This window comes from Ruditapes philippinarum, unplaced genomic scaffold (assembly GCF_026571515.1).
Source record: "Ruditapes philippinarum isolate M1 unplaced genomic scaffold, ASM2657151v2 ctg587_1_1_1_1, whole genome shotgun sequence".
Classification (NCBI taxonomy): domain Eukaryota; kingdom Metazoa; phylum Mollusca; class Bivalvia; order Venerida; family Veneridae; genus Ruditapes; species Ruditapes philippinarum.
Genome location: NW_026860903.1, coordinates 292,382 through 308,375, shown reverse-complemented (window position 1 = coordinate 308,375; position 15,994 = coordinate 292,382). Strand labels below are relative to the sequence as shown.

Below are 15,994 nucleotides of genomic sequence, written 5' to 3'. Positions count from 1 at the left end.
GGCAAAAGAGTGACATGGGTTCTGCACATATCCTTGTTGAGGTGAACATTTGAGCCAAGTTTGAAGAAAATCTTTCAATAAGTGTAGGACTTACAGAGCGGACACAACATACTGTGTAATATTTGATTGTTTGATACTTGACCTTCAATTGTGACCTTGACCTTGAGCTGACACATGAGCAACATGGGTTCTGCACATCCCATTGTTGAAATGAACATTTGAGCCAAGTTTGAAGAAAATCTTTCAATTAGTGTAGGACTTACAGAGCGGACATGACATATTGTGTAATATTTGATTGTTTGATATTTGACCTTAAATTGTGGCCTTGACCTTAAAATGACACATGGGCAACATGAGTTCTGCACATCCCCTTGTTGAGGTGAACATTTTAGCCAAGTTTGAAGAAAATCTTTTAATTATTGTAGGACCTACAGAGCGGACACGACATACTGTCTAATATATGATTGTGTTTGATATTTGACCTTCAATTGTGACCTTGACCTTGAGCTGACACATGGGCAACATGGGTTCCACACATCCCTTTGCTGAGGTGAACATTTGAGCCAAGTTTGAAGAAAATCCTTCAAGTGGTATAGGAGTTATAGATCAGACACGAAAATGGAGACGGACGGACCGACCGACCGACCGACTGACGCGATAAAGCGAATCCATTATAGCCCCCCCCACATTTTGTGGTGGGGGTATAAATATAGCAATAACCTTGGTGCACTAACAATGTTGCGATAACCTTGATGCAATGACAATGATATGATAACATTGGTGCAATAACAATGCTGCGGTAACCTTGATGCACTAACAATGTTATGATAACCTTGATGTATTGACAAAAAAGGTAGCAATAACCTTAGTGCACTAACAATGTTGGGATAACCTCAGTGCACTAACAATGTTATGATCACATACATCAGAACAGTTTCAATTAATATGCCTTTTGCTGATTATATACTTGTTTTGTTATTTACTGGTTTTGTTAGGATCTCTATATCCAGAAAGTGGATTACTATGCTCTGTGTGTAATTCACAACTGTCCTGGAATGATGCGAAATAACCAGACAAATAAATATTGATTCCCATACTCCCATCCAAATGAAAGCAAATGGTAATATGCACCTTAGAAAATGGTTTCTCAAAAATCAATAAACTTAATGTGAATAATGGATGAAATACAGAGACTAGTGAACCTTCTTCCATTGATCATTATTTGTAGAACCAAATGTCTCCTAAACAGTGCATGAAGTATAACAATACATACAAGTATTAATTGCTAAATAGTACTGTACATAGTACACACACATTTAAGAAAAAATGTTCTGTAAAACACAAAATTGATAAATATTTTCCATTAAAAAAAACACTAACAACTTTTATTACCATGTTTTAACATCAAATAGATTTTGATTGGAAATGTATAGAAAAAATACTGAACATATACATGTGCAGTTTAACTTAAAAATGCTACATGGCAACCCTGTAGTTGAGCACTATGTTTGAGTCTGTTATTCTTTAAAACCAAACATTTCATTCTATGTACATTTTATGATGTAATATTTTAGAACAAAGAAGTAAATGTCATCAAAAAAACTACATGAGCAGTGTCATGACAAAACCAACATAGTGCGTTTGCGACCAGCATGGATCTAGACCAGCCTGCGCAGTCTGACCAGGATCCATGCTTTTCGCTTACAAACCCTGTAACAAGTAGAGAAACTGATAGCAAACAGCATGTATCCTGATCAGACTGTGTGGATGCGCAGGCTGGTCTAGATCCATGCTGGTCGCAAACCAATTATGTTGCTTTTGTCATGACGCGCCTCACTTGTACATGTATTTCAAAAAGTATTCCAGTAATCAATATCTAGCTACAGTTTATCAAAAAAGTCCCACACTGATACACACCAGCTCAGGGTGGTAAAGATCATGGTGACCAAGTTTTCTTATCAGTAGGGTACATTTGTCCTAACTATCAAAATAGTGATTTTCTGTACATATTTAACAGTTTTAACTTCATTACAATTATCTCCTCTACAGACCCAATATTCTAATTTAACATGTCAAGTTTCGTTTTTAACTGCTTCTTTTTTCCAGATTTTCCAATGCAAAAAGATAAAATTGAAATAAATTGAATTGTTTAAATACAATGTATAATCTGTTCTGCACTTGGTCAGGTCAAACATTTATCAGGGCTATCATGTGCCTGGTTGTGTAAATACTGAAACTATTTCATGACAAATATTATGTAAAATAAAAGCAGTTTAAAAGGTCAAATAGTAGGTCATGTAACTGTTCTAGCAGGTGAAATACCTATATAATAATTTATTCAGAAAGCCTCATACTTTGTGAATACTCATCAAATTTTGCCACTTCTCATACATATATACAATGTAGTTTCTTCATAAAATCAAAATCCTGGATGAACAGAAATACATATATAACCAATTTAAGTACATGTATTATAAACTCACCAATACTCAATTTCACAATATCTAACAACTAAAAATAGATGCACAGACACAATTTAAAATTATATATAATGCTTTTAAACATTATCTACCCATAATACTATGACTGTTAACTGAAGATAATTATACCATAGAACATGATATGTAAATGAAAGATAAATAAATATGGAACTAAAATCATTAAAATCCTCTTGGCAAAACTGGCTTTAATGTATCAGAAAATGTTATACTTCCTATCAACTATTTTAAGACACAACTTGAACTATTGCATGTACATGTATATAATTAAACACATTTAGTCATTTAACCAATCTGTGACAAATTTAGATTGAGCTAGCTACTTTAGATAAACAACTTTCACTTAAATAGACGGTCGACCAGACTCATATGGATTATTTTGAAAAATAACTTACAGAACACAAAGATGGATTGACTATTAAACATATCATAATAAAGTAATAATGTACAAGGACTGGGTAAAGTCATAGCTGTAATTAAACCCATGGTAAAATCTTCACATTTAATTTCCTCTAATAAATTTAGAACTTTAAAATATATAATTTTTTAAACAGTTATATATATATATATTATATTGATCTTTAAAATTGAGAACCATATCATTTGACAACAAACAAAGTTAACAGTTAAAAATTCAAACAATGTTTGAATAGATAATTCTGGTTTTGTAGACAATGTATCAAATCTGAAATTTATGCTAATCCTTAACATTTAACATAATTCTCTTAAAACATGATCTACAATAAAATAAAACTTAAAAAAGGTATTCAATCCTTGATAGAATTATTAAACATAATGTATAAACAGATATATAACACATACATGTATATATACTGATATACTGATATAACAAATTTGATAATATACACATGTCATGACGTATGTGTAAACTAACAAAGACCTAGTTGTACATAAAAGTACATTAAATAAGTTAAAAAATAATGTAAGTTACTGTCTAAAACATTAAATGTAATTGTGTAACTAAATAAATAACTGAATTTATAAAACCTTCAAAATGTATAAAACTTATTCAAGCAATAGCCTTCTTTTTCTTATACATCCATTTTCATTTCCTAACACTTACAATATTAAATTTCAACGCTCTTCTTGCAATTTGAAACAGTTATATTCCCTGGAAAAAATCTATCATATTGGTCCCTTAATTTATTTGCAAAGGAAATTTTTATAATTCTTTATATTTTCATTTCCAGTTTCACATGATGAGTTTCAAAAGTTCTAATTGGCTAGGTTGATGCATTATTGTCAGTGGTCTATCTCCTTGGTAACATGTTTAATATCACATTTAAGTGTTTTCAGGTCAAATGTTGAGCACTTTCTAATTGCACAGTATCTTCAGAATCATTTATGTTATAATGTGATTCTTGTAATTAAGTTCCTTATTATATAATGATGTTACTTTAAATACAAAAGTCTTTGCAATATCACTGGTAATGAATATTGTGAAGCACTATGATGCAAATTGAATAAATGCCAAATCTAAAAAAAAACTGTCATCAATGTTTCTTTTCATGAACTGCTGGCTTCTTAACAATATAGGTTGTGTAGAAAAAATGTGAAAATAGCACAAGATAGCTAAAATACATGATCATGCAGTATTTAATGTTTTGGTAACTACTGCTGCATTCTCTTCCAGCATTAAGTGCATTAAATGCAACAATATTTACAATAATGCCAACAATCATTTGTACAAGTTGAAGCGATGTTATAGCCATATTCACCCATTTAGGAAATTGATATCTCATGGCACGAAGGGCATAATAACTGTACATCATTGAATGAACTGAATAATTCATTACGATGAACCATCTGCCTGTGGAAATTCTTTCATGATAACTATACCACGAATATACCAATACACTCATGTGATGGTACCAATGGAGGAAAATTAAAGGCTGCTTTCTAAGGACAATGAATATAGTGTCTCCAAGTTCAAACAATTTAGAAACCACAAAAAGATATGTCCAAAAGCTAGTAACCTTTCCTTGTCCCATGTAAGAGCTGCTGCAACAAGAATATTCAAACCCCATTGACAACGACCAAATCAGTTCTGGAATAGTACGCATCGCGCCAATTATACTGAAGATAGCAAGGAGTCCACTCCAAAGTGCTAAATATGGTCTTAATTCGAATCTCTTACGATGTGCCATATAAAGTTGACATCCAAAAACCACAATTAGGTACACACTGGAATACACAAAACTGTCAGCCCAGTGTTGATGCATGTAGTCATCAAACGCACGCTCATCGTGAGTTTTCTCGAATGGGAAGAAATATGTCATATTTGCCGGATCAAGATGTGAGTTATCCATTTCAAATTCTAGTTAATACTCTCGTTTAATTCACAAAATTCATGAATAAAGTCCAGTGGGTGTGTTACCTTCCCTGTGTCTTTTGAGCACATGTGTTTGGTCGTCACGAAAGCAATCATTGGTTTTTCCCATGAACTGATATTAATTGACCAATCAGAAACACCGATGCATAGTCAACTTGGCTCGATATCCAACATGGATGCGACCAGCGAGTGTCAATAAAATGGGAGCAATAAACTTTGTTGCGAAATGCAGTAAGGGCTAATTATTTTGTTGTATTTATTCATGTATTTTAATAAAACAGGTTATTTACATCTGTTTCCATTCATATATTTAGTTTCAAACCATTCGCTAACATTGAACGTAACAATCGGTTAAAACTCAATTGAAGACTTGAAGAGTTACCTCCCATGGAATGTCAGACGTTTCACTCCCAAGACGTTTCACTATTGAGACGTTTCACTCCCAAGACGGTTCACACCTAGACGTTTCACTCCCATTTTGTCAATTGTATGGACGTTTCACTCCCAATTTTTAGAGATGTTTAGTAGGAAAGTTAACAAATTTTAATTTCATTAATATCAAACAAAGTAAAAAGGAAATTCAATTTAATGTTTCATTTTGTTGATTTCAATGGTATCCCGATTGTTAATACGAATTATTAGAAGATTACTCATTTAATTATGGGTTGAGTTAAAAGAGGTGTAAATGAAAGACAAATTTCTGAAAAATCACTTTTATTATAAGTGTAACAACATGAGAAAATTCTATTTAAAGTAAATTAAAAAAAAATAGAATAACATAAAAAGAACAAAAAGACATACTTTAAGTATTAGTATCACTACCAGTAAAGCAATTAATAATATTCAAATAATAAAAAAATATCAATATATTAAATATAATGATTATTTTTTGTAAGTCTTAAACAATGAAATGGGAAACATGTGTATAAAATAAATTATATTTTAAAATTAATTTCTACATCAATTTATTAAACAGTAGCCATTAAACAAACTTAAGTAATTGTGGTGTTATCTCATTGTATAAACACTGATACCATCAACTAACAGTTTGACACCACTATTTAATCAGTTGTATAAACACTGCACTTCAGCATCAACAGTTTACTAATCAGTTGTTTATCGGACCATTAAAATATTTTTTGACAACAGCCAATTTAAACACAGAAACTTCTCCATAAGTTTTGTTTATATTTATATAATATGAATTTTAGTCACAAAAAATGATTCTACATGGCAAATATTGAAAAAGTCCCAATGCTTCTAATTCAATTTAAAGATTTTTCTGATTTCAATGGCCATTAAAATTTTTGACATATATCGCAAAAACACTATACTAGCATTAAATAATTTAACAATTTTTCATTCCCAAAAAAAAACAAAAAAAAACATGTTACTCAAAGTTAATTGTTATCACAAGAATGCTTTAAATTAAAATTGCCTAATGAGTCCATGTGTACTAAAGATCAAATAGTTAAGTTATATTAAAGTGTTATTTTAATCAAAAATATTTTTTCTTCAAGTGAAATAATGTGATAATTGCACATATGGATCCAAGAATAGAAAAATACCTTATTTCAAAACAACAATAAAGAAGATAAGATAACTGAAATGATAGAACTTAAAGTACTTGACAAAAAAGTGAAATCCCCCCTTTTTAATTTATTTTTTTATTAAATTTAAGGTCTATTTTAGTTCAATTCAATTCAAATTTTTAGGTCTGTTTTAGTATATCATAAGTATCAAAATAATTTTGGTATAAAAAGGGAGTGAAACGTCTTCAAGACGTTTCACTCCCAAATGGGAGTGAAACGTCTTGGTGTGAACTGTCTTGGTGTGAACAGTCTCAATAGTGAAACGTCTGTCTACCCCTCCCATGCAAGACAAAAGTACAGAAGCTCTATATCTATTAGTTCACTGTTGGTATTATAATTAAACACAATTTCTCTGATCTGATTTATTTACCGTTTGTGTCATTAGCATTGGCACAATGATACCAAATTCACCATCTGTCATAAAATTTTAAAATTTAATTGCACATGATGATGACATGTTGTTGTTTTTGTTTTTTTTCCCACAATTTTGTAATCATTTTTTCCAAATTAGGGACACTGGTTGGGGTCCACCAAAACCGGACAACCACCAAACACGAACGGCCCTAAAAATGCTTAATTTAGTGTTTTCTTTGTTTGGTGGTTATCAATCACTCTTTTATCAACAATAAATGCATGTTTCTTCTAAATTAAGTAAATAAATCTATTTCAAGTATGTTGATATAGAAATTTGGGGGTCAAGAAAGCTATGCCTGACCTCATATACCAGCTTTAATCATTTGCAGAGTAAACAAAAGAGTAAAAAATATCCAAACCTTCAGCATTTGTTGCTGAAATATTGTATAAAATGTTAAAAATAAAAAATTAAAACACCCAAGCTTTTATTGAATAAAATGCCAATATATATCTGTCCAAACCCATGGTACTGTAGTATGAACACAGGGCCAAAAAACCCTTCTTTGTAGAGGCCGAATATAGGCTGCTTCCCCAACCAAACTAGCCTATTTTTTTCCCCAGTTTGGTCCTGAAAATTCCCCAGTCTTTTTAAATTTTCCATAGAATCTAGAACAAAATTAAATTTTGGCGTTGAATTAAGGTCTTTTACTGCCTTATTAGTATTTCCCAGTGCTTTTTTGCTTTTCTATTTTCAAGAACTTGTTAAATGTTTGTGTTAAATTTGAGACCCCTTTTCCCAAAGTATGCCAAAATCACGCATATTTTCCCCAAGAAAAAGGCTGAGGCCCCTTCCCCAAAAATGGTGTTTTGGCCCTGGAACAATTTAGGTAATTGTGATACCCTCATTGATGGGCCCCAGATGTAAGTGTCAACATAATCAGAAACAAACAAACTAGCTGTTCTGTGTCAAATTTTCAGATCTCTAGCTTTAAAATTATGAAATCTGTTTGGAAAAATGTTCAAAAAGTGTCCTGTTGATGGTCCCTTACCAGTAGGCCTAATTAGTTCGGCTTGAACGGTTTGACCCATTAAAATGATTTTACAGACTTTTTAGCTCAACTATTCTCAGAATACTTGAGCTAATGCAGTCACCCATTTGTTGTTAAGTTTTTAAGTGTAAGTTGGTATCTCCATAACTACTGAATGGAATGGATTGAAACTTCACACACTTGGTTCCTGTGATTATCTAACTTGATTGGCACAAGTACCATAACTCTGATTTGCTATATTGCATATTTTAATATACCCCTTTTTTGGCTTAGAAATTCTTGGTTAAGCCGGTATCTCAATAACTACAGTATGAAGTAAAAATTGCAGACTCACATTTTCTATCACAATGAATGAAAATTTGGTGCAAATGATTAATCAAAAGAATATTGAATTCCATTTCAGATGGAATAAGTTTGTTTGTATGAACACAATGTGAATGATTATTATATGATGGTTATATTTGATATATGTATTTTAGGTATACTTTTGCTGTTGATTTCAAATGCAAGAAGTCAAGAAGAAACTGATAATATACTGAAGACAGTTGAAACAAGCAACAAAGAAGATTCAAATGATGAAGTTCTTAGCATAACCCAAAGAAATGAAGTCTTGGGCGATGAAAATCAACTCAATAAAGACATAGAAAATGTGGAAAGTAGTGAATTCTGTGATAAAGAAAAAGAGGTTTGCAGTAAAGTTGTCTCAATTCCAAGTCAATCTTTAAATAACCAAGAATCTGCTTCTGATGACAGTGTTAAACCAAATATTGATAGGAGGAAAGAGACAGATCCAAGACCAGATGAAGAATTAAGAACTAAACCGTCAGCTGATATTCAGAATAATGTTAACAGTGAAAATGAAAATTTAGACCTAAAATCTGAAGAGACTTTTAACAAGGATGAACATGATACAAAGATAAGAAACACCCAGTCAGTTACCATGGATAATGAAAAAGTTCTAGATGAATCCAGGGTAACAGGAGGGAATAACGAACTAACAAAAAACACTTCAAATTTTGAATCCAATTCCACATTTTATCAGTGGTTGAAATTTATTTTAGATCCTTTTATTGAGGAGTTTAAAGATGGAATTTACCCAAAGTTGTCAGATAAAACAAACATCACTTTATCTAATGCATCTGTTGTAAATGAAAATATCACAATTGAAAATGGGACAGTAAACGTGACCATAGCTGAACCGGAAAACATAACTGAGACAGAAAACAATACAACTGACACTGGTAAAAAAGTCAAATTTCATTGTACTGGTAAAAATGTTACTGACAATACAAATGCCACAGTTAAACTCATAACAACAGCTCAACTTCTTCAGCTTTTGAACTTTGATAAAAATGATACAGACAATGTAACGGATTGTTTGTTAGTGATGTTTTACGCTCCATGGTGTCATTTCTGTGCTAAGGTGGCACCACATTACAATGCACTGGCTAGAGCTTTTCCTCAACTAGATTTTGTTGCTGTAGATACAGCTCAATTCAGCAAGTAAGAAGTTGTTTATATGAGCCGTGTCATGACAAAACCAACATAATGGGTTTGCGACCAGCATGGATCCAGACCAGCATCCGCGCAGTCTGATCAGGATCCATGCTGTTCGCTATCAGTTTCTCTACTTGTAATAGAGTAGGTAAGCGAACAGCATGGATCCTGATCAGACTGCGCGGTGCGCAGGCTGGTCTGGATCCATGCTGGTCGCAGACGCACTATGTTGGTTTTGTCATGACGCGGCTCATATAATTTTAATGTGTTTCAAAGTTTTACAGTTGAGCTTCAAGAAATGTTTAAATTTATTGGATGAAACTTGCAAAAAATGATACATGTACTAATAAGATATTCAAATAAAATGAGAAAATACATAACTATACCATTGTAATTTCAGAAAGTTCAAGGTATTAAGTTTTGGACAGCTTGACTTTTCAATATCTTATTACCTATGTGGAAACTGTTTTGTATAAATAGTTTAATACACTTAAAAGATTTACTTTGAATGATAATGATTTTTAGCTCGACTATTCGAAGAATATGAGAGCTATTGTAGTCGTGTCCGCGTCAGCGTCCGCGTCGGCGTCTGCGTTGGTTAAAGTTTTTTGTAAAGTCAAATATCTCAATTATTACTTGAGATATTCAATTGAAACTTACAATACTTATTTATAGTAACAAGGTACATCAGATTGACAAGTTGGATAACTCTGCCTACAATATTGACAGAATTATGCCCCTTTTTAACTTAGAAATTTTGGTTAAAGTTTTTTGTAAAGTCAAATATCTCAATTATTGCTTGAGATATTCAATTGAAATTTAAAATACTTTTTTATAGTAACAATGTACATCAGTTTGCAAAAAAATCAATTGTGGAAATTGATAGCTATTCTTTTCTCATACAACTTTATTTTATCTTTCTGTAAAAGTTTTGCTGATGCCGTTTTATATTAAGAAACATCTTGTTTATGTCTTGCTGTTTTCTTTCATACTTCAAGGAAGTGAAAGTTCAGTATTTGTTCTATGATATCTCAGACAATTTTTGTGCCCCCACTATAGGGGGCTCATTTAGATTTACCAGTGTCCATCTGTCTGTCTGTTCTTTTTTGTGTCGCATGTAGCTCAAAAAGTAATTTACCTAGAGTCATGAAACTATACAGGAACATTTGTCATCATGTGTAGTTGTGCACCTTGTGTTTGTGTATGGATTTATTCAGTATTTGTAGAGTTATTGCCTGTGACTTAGTAAAAATTTTCAATTTGTGTTGCATGTAGCTCAAAAAGTATTTGACCTAGGGTCATGAAACTTTACAAGAATGATGTGAAGTTGTGCACCTGAGGTTTTGCTTGTGGATTTATAATGTTTTGTCAGAATTATGGCCCTTGACTTAGTAAAAATTTACAATTTTCAACTTGTGTTGCACATAGCTCAAAAAGTGTTTGAAAAAAGTGTTTGACTTATAGTCATGAAAGGAATGTTCATCAGCATGTGTAGTTGTGCTTCTGGGTGTTTGTGTGTGGATTTATTCAGTATTTGTAGAGTAATTGCCCTAGACCTAGTAAAAATTTACATTTTTGTGCCCCCACTACGGGGGGGGGGGGGTGGAGGATTTTGTGCCCCCAGTAGGGGGATTTAGATTTATGCTTGTTTGTCTGTCCATCCAACTGTCCTTCCGTCTGTTCTCTTTTTTGTGTCGCACGTAGCTCAAAAATGTTTTACCTAGAGTCATGAAACTTTAAAGGAATGTCATCAGCATGTGTAGTTGTGCACCTGGGTGGTTATGTGTGGTTTAATTCAGTTATTTTCCTTGGCTTAGTAAAAATGCAATTTATTAACTTGTGTCGCACATAGCTCAAAAAGTATTTGACCTAGGGTCATGATATTTTACAATAATGTTGCTCAGCATGTAAAGTTGTGCACCTGGCATTTCGCTTATGGATTTATTCTGTTTTGTCAAAGTTATGGCCCTTGACTTAGTAAAAATTTACAATTTTCAAATTGTGTCGCACATAGCTCAAAAAGTATCTGACCTAGAAACTTTATAGGAATGTTGGTCAGCATGTGTAGTTGTGCACCAGGGATTTTGGTTGTGGATTTATTCAGTATTTGTAGAGTAATAGCCCTTGATTTTGTAAAATTGCAATTTTCAACTTGTGTCGCATGTAGCTCAAAAAGTATTTGACCTAGAGACATGAAACTTTACAGAAATGTTGGTTGGCATATGTAGTTGTGCACATGGGGGTTTGATTGTGGATTTATTTAGTATTTGTAGAGTAATTGCCATTGACTTAGAAAAAACATTCCAAAATGTTGTTATGTGTTCTTTGAGTGCTTGAGTTAGAATCAACCAACTTTACAGGAATGATGATCGACATCACTATGAAGCTATGCACCTGGGGTTTTGCATGTGGATTTATTTCCCTTGACTTAGTATAAATTATAGACTTGTTCATGCATAGCTCAAAAATTATTTGACCCGTAGTCCTGAAAGTATTCAAGAATGTTGTTTGAGCATATGTAGTTATGCACCTTTGGGTTTGCTTGTGGATTTATTCAGTATTTGTACAGTTTTTGTAAGTAAAAGATTTTCAGTTTTTAACTTGTGTCACATGTAGCCCAAAAACATTTGACCTAGAGTCAGTAGATTGACAAAACAGTGGAATGTGGGGGCACCCGTGTCCTATGGACACATTTCTAGTTTATTATATTTTACTATTACAACCTTTGCCTAATGAGAACAGAGTATGTTATCCAGTAATATTGTATTTATAATTTGATGATCAATTTCAATTTGTCAGCAAGGTTTTGATATAATTTAAGTAGACTTTTTGTTGATTGTATGTTACAGGTGTAGAGGCAAACAGTACAGTAAATGTTACAGAGGCTGACTATTTAGGTCCTGTACCAAGTGTACCAACAGATGAACCAGATTATCTCCTGCTAGTTTCATGGTTGTTTGTAATATTCTGTAGTTCATGTATGTTTGTCAAGTCAAACAAGGGACAACAGTGGATAAACAGGGTTAGAGTACTGTGGCAAGAACATCAACATATAGACTGAGGCATGCTCCTTAAATTCAAATATTGCTCAAAGAGTGACAATGGTGTGACAGGAGACCAGTGAAAGAAGGCTGCATTTTGATTGGTCAGTTTAAGATAAAAGTCTGTTAAAGCCAAGTTATATTCTAGATTATGACTGGACTCTGTAGATTGGATTTTAATGTAATGATATCCTGATTGAGAATGAACATGGTGGGTCATGTGACATCAAGACATCACATCAGCTGTGGAAGTACTGAATCAGACATTTATGAAATAATAGCACTAATGCACTTTTTATGTGCATTATTCCCCCGAAATAATTCTTTATGGAAATTGTGATCAAACTTGTAAAGTAAAATTAGTATATTTTATATATTATTTTTATTATTTCATCAAAAGTGCAGTCCAAGAATATTATATTAGAAAATAAAAGACATGTTAGGGCTTGGACTAAGGAATTACTGTTTAGTATGTCAATCCATATGTAAACTATAAAATTCATTGTTCTTTATTTGACACTACTTCTGTTTTATTTTTATAAATGACTATCTAAACACTAGTATTCTGCTAATATGGGTGAGTTAGCTTAGATTTTTGTTCTTCATCAATTTTAATTCAACACAAATTTACTGACTTTTTATAGCCATGTTACATTGATTGGGACTACATATCATCTTTAATGATTTTAAGTTTAACTCCCCTCAATGTTTAGAAATTTTTGTTCAGAAATGCTTCAGATTTAATTCTGTTTGTCTAAATAACATGTTTATACATACAGGATGCAAACATGCAGAGTTACAGGTTGTGTACAGAGGTGAAGATTTCTTTTTAATGAATACAATATAAATAGTAGTATATACAACCTTATCAGTTATTCAATAATTGTATTATTATTTAAAAGCCTATTGTGTTTGGGTCTTAAATAATGTTTTTATGAGTTCTTGACATTTTGAAACCATTGAACTTTCTGTTATCATCTTGTACATGGATCAGAGTGAATTAGGATATGTGTCCTTTCTGAAAATAAAAACTTGTGAACAGATTTTTCAGATGATTAATTCAGAATATTTAATATCTTACATATTACATAAATACATCCATTCCATATTGTAAATTTATTAGTTTATGTGAAATGTTGTGTTTTTTTGCTAAACGTGTTTAATACATGCTTACCATTTATATGTTCTTTTAACTTGTATTTTGTTGTAATATTTAAGTGAATGCATGATTATTTTTAAAGAAATCATAAATCCCCAACACAGTAAGCATATAGCATATTATAAAATCTAAATAAGTTTTACCTGATGGTAAGCTTTTTGTAATGCCTGTTGTCCACATCAATATTAAGCTTAACTTTTTGAAGAATAGTAGGTCTATGCTACTTACCCATGTCTCAGCATAACACTTTGTTTTTCAGTTAAGTGTGCAAAACTTCTTGTAAACTTCTTATCTATCAGCAACTCTTTTAAAGAAATTAATTTGTTATTTCACACATGTTTTGAGATCATAATTGAAGGTCACTATCTAAGGCCTACAACTCTAGCATTAGCATTCTGACTGAATTATGTCCCTTTGTGAAATCAGAAAAGTCCTGGTTAAAGTTTTTGATACATCATAAATCTTCCTAAGGTATGGCTTGAAGCTTTACATGATAATTGTAGGTCAAATTTCAACACATGTTGATACTGTGTTACGTATTTTAAATGATATCTTCCTCTATATTTATACCTACTAAATACATACTCTTGTTTTGCTATCATGTGTAAAGAATAGGAAAATGTACTGTCTTTCATACTGCTCTTGTTTCCATACTCAATATCCATTTCATTTCATATTTGTTTTGAAGTTCAAAGGTCAAGGTCATATGTGTACATCCATTAAATCATGATATAAATTTTACATAAAACTGCACTTAAGTGCATGCCTGGTAAACAATTTTGTAATTCCTTGATGGGTTTGAAATAAATTTTTGTGTTTTGTACATCATGATGATGTGTCACTCTCAAGAATTAGGTCTCCAGCTCAAAAGATCAGGGTCACACATATATTTCAAAGTCATGATATTGTATTTTTAAAGTGCATTGATGGTCATGTCTGGTCAACAAATCTGTCATTACTGGGGAGATTTGAAAATAAGTTTGGCATAAATATGTTAGACAATCATGATGGTGATGTGTCATGCATAATAATCAAGTCCTTTGCTAAAAGGTCAAGGTCACACTTGTACATCCATAATCATGGTATGAATCTTTCATAAAACTGCACTGATTTTTGTTTCTTTTAAAACAATTCTGGCATTTAATGATGGATTTTAGAATAACTTGACATAAGCTCATTTGGCTGGTATAATCAAACTTAAGCAATGGGACCCAGGTGAGCAATTTAGAGCTAAAAAGACCCTCTCCTTTTGTAATAGTTTGTTAAATAAAAAATAAAACTGTGTTCAGTAGTGCAATACAATATTTTAGATACTGGTTAAATTCAACATTTGCAAAATAAATATGATAAATGTTAGATAAATTTTGCTTGTGCTGTATCCACTTTGTTGATAACTTATTCTGAAGTTCAGTCCAAGATCAAGAAATCAGTAATTATGCCCCATTTTTAACATAGATTTTTTCCCCTGGTTTACCTTTTTGTTTAGGTACTTTTTTGTGAAACAATTCAAGTATTTAGTATACATGTTCACCATAAAAATAGAACCGCTTTAAAAGGGCAGCTTATCCTCAAATTCATTTTGAAAAGTAATCCCCCTTTTATGTCTTGATTTGTTTAATGTACATTAAAGTGCATTTCTCAAGACTATCAAAGGTATTCACTTCAAAGTTTGAATTCTTGTTTAATATAAAAATTGGTATGCATTTCTAAAAGGCATGGGTTCGAGTCCAAATCAAGTAATGATCATGTTTCTTCATTTGACGCCAGTACTGGTTGGTTCCAGGAAGCTGACTCGAAAGTGAATAATATAAGTTTCAAAAGCTTGTTTCGCAATCAAGATTAAATGAATATGTTTAAACCAAATGACCCTTTATGAGATATTTCCGGGTTTAAGTAACAGAGCAGAGCGTGTTTATTGCAGTTTAAAATGTCTTCCAACTTTCCAAGGTCAATAACTGAATTGTGGCATTTTATGAACTTTAAAAAAAATCTTTTGTTTAAATGTTTTGTATGCAACATCAATACAAAATTTTCTACTGTATGCATTCTCTTGATATTGAATACATGTCTTGAAGGTTACTATTCAAGGCCAATAACTCCATATAAATTTTTATTGGCCCTTTGTGAAGTTATGAAATTCTTGGTACATTAATCTTTAAATTACTGTTGGGTTCACTTGAAACTTGATTCATGTTTTTGGAATTATGTTTAAAGAATTATAATTCTGACATGGATTTTGAATGAAATACAATGTATGGCCTTTAGTGAAGTTAAAAAATTCTTTGGTCAGTATCCAAAACTCAGTCCCCTTTGTTTATTTCTACATTATCAAGCACGGAGAATAGTCAAGCCAGCTTTCCTACTAACAGCTCTAGTTTCATATACCCCTGCCCATCCCACAATAATTTTGTAACAGAGTATACAGAAATCAGTTTGTCTGTATTGTTATCC

The 15,994-nt window shown here is 32.0% G+C and overlaps 2 protein-coding genes across 2 annotated transcripts; one reads left to right on the top strand and one right to left on the bottom strand.

The window, feature by feature from the left end:
• Window positions 1–1,590: 1,590 nt before the first annotated feature.
• On the bottom strand, window positions 1,591–4,850 carry LOC132713832 (elongation of very long chain fatty acids protein 6-like). Its single transcript, XM_060696508.1, has one exon. The coding sequence runs from the start codon at window positions 4,826–4,828 to the stop codon at window positions 4,013–4,015; it is 816 nt and encodes a 271-aa protein (XP_060552491.1). The 5' UTR covers window positions 4,829–4,850; the 3' UTR covers window positions 1,591–4,012.
• Window positions 4,851–4,949: 99 nt separating this feature from the next.
• On the top strand, window positions 4,950–14,905 carry LOC132713817 (uncharacterized). The gene is made up of 3 exons (XM_060696490.1): window positions 4,950–5,082; window positions 8,326–9,349; window positions 12,182–14,905. The coding sequence occupies exons 1-3, from the start codon at window positions 5,028–5,030 to the stop codon at window positions 12,402–12,404; spliced, it is 1,302 nt and encodes a 433-aa protein (XP_060552473.1). The 5' UTR covers window positions 4,950–5,027; the 3' UTR covers window positions 12,405–14,905.
• The last annotated feature ends 1,089 nt before the right edge of the window (window positions 14,906–15,994 follow it).